Source organism: Phaethon lepturus, unplaced genomic scaffold (genome assembly GCF_000687285.1).
Source record: "Phaethon lepturus isolate BGI_N335 unplaced genomic scaffold, ASM68728v1 scaffold55095, whole genome shotgun sequence".
NCBI lineage: Eukaryota > Metazoa > Chordata > Aves > Phaethontiformes > Phaethontidae > Phaethon > Phaethon lepturus.
Window position 1 is genome coordinate 1 of NW_010543737.1, and position 7013 is coordinate 7013.

The following is a 7013-nucleotide window of genomic DNA, read 5'->3' on the forward strand; positions in this document are numbered from 1 at the left end:
CCGCCCGGCTGCGGCGCCCCCTGGCGGTCGGAGGGCGCAACGCCAGAGCGGGGCCCCAAAACGGGCAGCGCCCCAAAAGGGGCAGCTGCCCCGGAAAAGGCCTCAGCCCTGTCCCTGCTGCCGCGCCCAGGCGGAATTCCCGGTACAAAGTGTCTGCCGCGCACCACAACCCTCCTCCCAAGCCAGGACAAACTGCCAAGGAAGGGGGTAACAAATATACTTTTAATAGAAAATGATCAGTTTGGCAATAAACATTAAATAGAATTATGTACACGAACGGAGATAAGTTAAAAACGGACTAAAAGGGATTCACTTCTTGACCAAAGGGGAAGAAGCGTCATTTAGCAGAAGCCCCTCCTGGCGCCATGCCCGTTCACCAGGGGCAGGGAGGCTTCCTCCAGCCCACCGCGAAGCCGTCAGACAAAAAACAAGTGTTTACGGGCTGAAAAGTTCGAGATTAGGTCTCGCAGCAAGATTTCTTTCACTGCTTTCACCCACTTCATCTTTCCTCGCATAGCATTGAGTGAAGGTACAGCAGGTGGGTCAGCTCTTTTCTTCGTATTTAGCTCATTAGGATTAAAATTTTCATGCTGAGGATTAAAAGTTCATTGCTTTTTACAGATGTTAGTACACGGTATTTTTGCGATTTATTTGTATTACATTTGGGCATATAACTGGAGAGTCAGAACAAGTGTAACTTTTGAGCAAACTCATTATTTACATCTCTCAACCTTAATTTAAATGACAGCTATTTCAATTTGCTGTAATTCCTATCTAATATAAAAAAATTTCAAGCTCTGAGTAAATATTGGTGCTAGTAGACCTAAATTAGAATCTTTTGCAGCCCAGCCTTGGACACCTATAACATGATACTCACTGCAAAATAATCAGTAAAACCACGGAAATTGTCAAATCAAAACATAAGCTTCTTGTTTTCATGCCACAAACAAACATGTATCTAATTTAGGAGTCAGAAATGCAGTGCTAAAATTGTAGCAGGAAGTTTTAACAGAGAAGATTAAGCAGAAAGCAGGGCTATTTACTTTAAGGAAGCATAATCAAACACTTTTGCTCCCTAAAAAAACTTCTGCAGACAAATACCGAGATAAACAGGTGTTTCTCTATGCCAAAAAAAGGCATTGGTCTAGATTACCTGAAAGCCCAGATCCTAAACAGAAAACTACAAGTTGAAAAGAATACCAAATTTAGCTTCAACAGAAATTTTAACAGATTATCAGTGCTTAAACTGATTATTTGGAATGACACTTCCTTCCTCTCACTGTGCAAAATTTCACGAGATTGAAAACAAGAGCATTCGCTAGCTTGCTACTTTATCCGGTGACAGGATTCATCTGTATTTGTCATCTTTTCACCTAAGTGGCTGGACATCCACAGAAAAAAATACAAAATGCTATTATCCCTTCATATATAGATCTGCATGTGGGAGTCAACTCAAAGCAATATTTTTCATTTCACTGTCACTTGCAGTATACGGGATTTAAACAGGAATGGCTGCTGAGATTTCACTGGGGCAATTTCAAGAGCACACCAAAAACATAACTTAAATATTAAATAGCTCTGCTGAATCAAAGACTATACTGTTGGGGTGTAGTATTACATAGCAGGAACAGAACTTCTCCGCAATTAAGATCCGGTTTACATGCAAATGTCTGGTAATAAACAAACTGCAGAAATTAATGTCAAACTGCAGAAATTAATGTCAAACTGCAGAAATTAATGTCAAACTGCAGAAATTAATGTCAAACTGCAGAAATTAATGTCTCATTAGAAGTTGTCTTAAGCATTCCTGTAAAAAGCTAGAAAAAAAAAATAGTTCCCTTGTACATTTTACGTATACTAAAGCAAACATTTGATACTGCAGGTTTGTTGCCAATAAACACAATTTTTCCCCTCATGAGATGAGCTGTTAAAATAAAGAAAAGGCATCTTAATGAAAGCACAGGTATGAGCTACACTAGGATTGGGTTGTTGGAAACTCACAAACAGGTGAGATGAACTATTGTATTTCTTCCTGCTTTTTGATTAACATTTGTAAGCAACAGGACTTTTTTGTTGTTGGTTTCGCTTAGCTGTTTTGCACTATAACCATCAAATGAAATTATTCACAATCACAACAAATAATGTATAGCAAGGCAACGAATAGGACAACAAAGTGGCATGTTTCACCAACATTCTCCAGAAGCAGCTACTTGATTCAACATTCTGAACTTGAACAACAGAATACAGGGATTTCTTTTGTTTAGCGCTTTCTTAAAAAAAAATGGGAACACCACAAAATGAGCAGTTCTTGGTAGCTATAGTCATACTAGAGAGAGAGATATATGTATGGTTCCGTTGAAAGGAACTCTCCTTCTCTTTGTTCTCACTGAAAAGAACAAAGGCAGCTTTGTAAAGGTTTATGAAGGAGGCTGAGAAGGGCATCATCTAACTGAATCAAATAAATCATCCACTGACACTTGCATCCTACTCTTCACATTTGTAATAGGCAGACACAGTATTTAAATAAACTGAACCAATACAACCGGCAGTCTGGGGCCCTGCTCTTCCTTTTGCAAAATGACTGGATTTAAGGCTCCTTTTAAGCATTCAAACAGGTAAGAATTTTAATGAAGGTTTAAACCTGTCTGCACAGTCAAACGTTAAAGGAATACAGTCCAGCAAGCTTTAGTGTAACTACTGCATTGTATTCTACAGCCATCATGGTACTTCAGAACCGAAAAACAGAGTAAGTTCATGGCAAAAGATAAAAGTAAAGAAGTAGACACAAAGATCTGTGAAAACATCTCCCATTTTGCTGTAGGTGTCCATGGAACGACTGATCACTTCCGCAGGGATTCCAGACAGTAAAAGAGCTGCAGTTAATACTGTTGTTTTCACCTTCTTCTCACACTAAAAGAAAAAAACAACACAGTATTACGTTAGTAGTTCTTTTATAATCCAGTTCTGCTTTACATGTCACGAATGTTGTGCTAATTTCACACACAGCCAGGCACATTCTAAATTCATCAGTAAGAGTAGAAGGTTTGTATTGATTCTCTCCAGACACACGCCAGTATTCACAACACTTATCCTAGCTACAGATTTATGCTGTGATGGATCCACTGGAGCAGAGTGAGAGGCTGGTTAACAGCAGATAAAATTCATCACAGATATTATGCCTACTTCATGCTGGCACTCCAAGGAGGCTGTAAGTGGAGCTGTACAGCAACTTTCTGCATGAGTGGGAAGAGTCCCAGACAAGGGCAGTCTGGGTCTAAGAAGCCAAGCCACACATCTCCACTGGCAGAACAGGATTAATCTCATCACGCTACTTGGCAAAAAATACTGTTAATTTTCTAACACAGAAAAATTATTTAGAATTGAAAACCAATTGTTTCTTTCTATATCTTAGTATGACTCCATTTGGCAGTTTTATCCTCCGAACTCAGAAATGAAAAAAAAATCCTTTGAAAGCTGTTCTTCTGTCCTTAAGATGATGAATCCCGAGGATGCGAAGTCTGACAGGCAGGAAAAGGTAACAGTGGCTGAAAATTGTGGTAATTTGATGATACTTGCAGGATATCTTCATTTAATCCAATCTAAATTAAGCTTTCAAGAATCCTTCTAGGTTTCATGCGAGAAAAATGAAGCATAACAAGCTGATTCACTTCATCTGGCTATAAGTGTAGTAAAAGCAAGTTGTGGAAAGGAACCACCTCTTTAAATTCTGAAACTGGAGAGCTGGTTGTAAAGACAGCAGAAACGAGATCAAAAAGACCTAGTAGATGAGCTAGTGCAAGTCTAAGGCTAATTCTACTGTTTTGTGTTGCGACACGTCAGCTTAGAATGACTACTCTGAAGTATAGTTTTCAATTATATACTTAACTACAAAAAACCTGCTGATTTATTTCTGATTTTCTACAGTTACTCTATTATTCCTTTTAAAATTTTCCCTTTCAGCTATGAATTGAGCATCATTCAATCCCGCCTTGCACTGTAGACCTCACAAAATCATCAACCAAACGAATACTTCAGCATAATTAACTGGTGTAAATATATAAAGCAAGTGATATAGCAAAAATAGCTACACAGCAAGTGATACAGCAAATCTTTCCAATCAGCAGCAAGTTTCACGCACAAATAAATGTCTCGTTTCAAATTGCCATTCAAACTGACATTAGCAATAGAATGCAGAGCCCTTAAAAGCCAGGGACTCTCATTTTGTAACTAACATCCTCCCAAATTTCATCCAGGTATCACATGCAAAACAGCTGCTGACAGAGAAACAATAACCACAGAAGAGCATGGTCTAGGAGAAAAGCAAAAGTTGCCTAAAACATGAAAGAACTACCTGGCTTTCCTGGTCAGATGCTTTTAACTAGACTACAGCTAAACAAGTTGCTGGTCCACATTTTCACATCAACTTTAAAAAAAGATTTGGACTAAATCTGGGAAGATTAAAAAAAAAAGATTGGTAACTCTCAATTTTATAGTTTAAGACAAGAGAATACTTCATATGCATTGGTCCTAAAACAATACAATCTAACCACAAGTTTAAATTTTAAAATTTCAAATTAATTATGAAAAAAATATTTTACCTTTGGAAAGTACTTGGACAGTCCCATGTAAGCAAGTTGTAGAGTAAGAAATGGTGCAAATATTGACTGAAGGAACAGAAAAGAATATACAAAAATTAATTTGGTCAGAAGTAATAGCTAAAAACACAGAAATTTAATGCTTCCTAAGTCATAAAAGAAAACTAGGTAGGTAAAATAGTAATTTGTGGGCAATAGCAATGGTATTCTTGAATACTACAAACCCAAATGAACAAGTTACATGTCAAAAATAAGGTTCTGCCTTATTTTCTTTGAGCCTAAAAACCTGAAATCGCAGAAGCGTACAAATAAATAATGAGCCCAGTGATCCAGGAGGTGGCAGGCTGTACCAGTCATGCACCTCTGTACGATGTACTGGCAGACACCCGGAATACTGAGGAACTACTTTTCTCAGAAGAGTGATAAATGAGTAGGATCTGCTTCTCTTGGGACAACTGTTGTTGTTCTTACTCTGTTATTCTTTTGTAGGGTCCAAACAAGAAGAGCAGTTGATTCTTCCTCAAAGATGGGTATAAACTTGCAGGGGACTTAAGCTGCAAGAACTATTTCAATGCTACTGCTCCTCAAGCACTGTTTTATACAATTGTTGGAAACGTAAAGAGCACCTGAAGTTCCCAACTCAGTCGCTACTGATAGACTTCAGTCTTAGATAAAGAGTATTTCACAGTAAGTTTGCAATAAACTAGCAAAACAGAATAGGATTGTTTGTTTCCCAAACTCACCAAGTACTTGCACACAAAAGCCCTGACTGCGATAGCAAGCAGAGCACATCCCACCCATCTAAAAATGCGGAAAGAGTCAAACTCCTCCACTGCATTCCCATTCTCTTGGCTTGGCTTCTCATTCATCAGCTGGTTCCTCAGCTTCAGAGCTTCATCAAATCTGGATAAGTACTGGTCTAATCCATGTCTAGGTGGCCGTGGTGCAGTTTCAGATGGCAGTTCCCCTCTGTTACGGTGACGTAGCTCACTTGTACCTTCATTGACAAGCTCTGGAGTTTTACTGAACAAGTCCTTATCCCCCTTGAGGTCTACCATGCTACCTGCATGGTCAGCTGTGCCTGCCATATTACAGACAGAATCACCAAGCACAATTCGCTTGGAAACTGAAGGAATGGGAAGGGAGTTTGATTTATCTTGTTCATGATGAAGCTTTGATTCTGTCTGACTTTCATCATCTAAAGAGAAACAAAAACACAGAGTTATGCACACCAGATACATGGAACAATGCTTTAGCCATACTGGATTGGGGTCCTGGGTTGATGTCTCTGCTTCCAAAGTGAAGAGACAGATTTATGATTAATAAATGTTCTAATTATTAATCAAAAAGCCATTTGACACACCTGAATACAAGCTATCCCGTTTTAAAAAGAAATGGGCTCAGCTGATACGCAACCTGCTTGTGTATCAAAGGAAAGGTTTACACTCAGACTTAGGTTACACCACAGATGATGATAACAAAAAGGAAAGAGCACAGCGTGGACCAGACTGAAAATGCTCATCAGCTTCACCAAAATTGTATTTTTGCACAAATGACCTCAGCACACTCCTGGCTCCCCTCCACCAGCCTACAAAGAACCCTACATGTACCACGTGCTTTGCACTGCAGGGTGCTCTTCAGAAACGGCACAAACACGAGACAGAAAGCTGCGCAACGCAGGTCAGAAGTTGAAGCTGTCAGTCAGCAATGAAGAAATTAAAGCATTGGACTTTGTTAAGCAACAACGAAGATGTTGCACGCACAAGATGAACGATGTTGTTCCAAATACATGGAGCAACATAAAAAAAGACAAAGATTTACAGAAAGGGAGTCACACAGGAGGGGCACTGAAGGCTGACAAATGAGCAGGCAATAGAAGAACTGTACTTCAGCTTGTTCTATAGTCAGAGTCAAAGCAGCGTTAACCTGCTCTGTACTAAGCCTGAAAACCCCATCTTGCAGCGAAAGAGGTGATGCCAGAGAACAAAAACCGAACTGAGTGGCACGCAGAACACGTCTGGTCCTACCAGAGAGGCAGGACCAACGCTTGAAGAGTATTTTTCAGTATTAAAGCAAACCGATTCATGGCTTATGGGCATCCTTATAAACTCAAATCTGAAAATTATTTCCTGACAACACAGTCAGTCTCCTTGAAGTATGTACAGAAATAAAAATGACCTACCTATGAGTCTGCAAGAAAATTTGGCATGCCAACCACAAACATCCAATGACTGGTTACTACCCAAATGCAAGAAAACGTTGATACAAAAACACAGCTATGAAAACAAGCAGCTACTGAATGAAAACGTGGGGGAGCCTTATCGTTTCTTCAACTAAGAAGAACTACTTGAAGTGTAATGACGGCTTGTCTGCTTGCTATGTCAGAACAGTAACAGGCCCAAACCCCAATCTGGGCAC

At 39.5% G+C, this 7013-nt stretch overlaps 1 protein-coding gene across 1 annotated transcript; it reads right to left on the minus strand.

The window, feature by feature from the left end:
* Positions 1–2316: 2316 nt before the first annotated feature.
* Positions 2317–5793, minus strand: CAMLG (calcium modulating ligand; the record flags this gene model as incomplete). Its single annotated transcript, XM_010288418.1, has 3 exons — positions 2317–2910; positions 4599–4664; positions 5339–5793. Coding segments are annotated over 3 exons (713 nt in total), but the record flags the coding sequence as incomplete, so codon positions are not given.
* Between the last annotated feature and the right edge of the window lie 1220 nt (positions 5794–7013).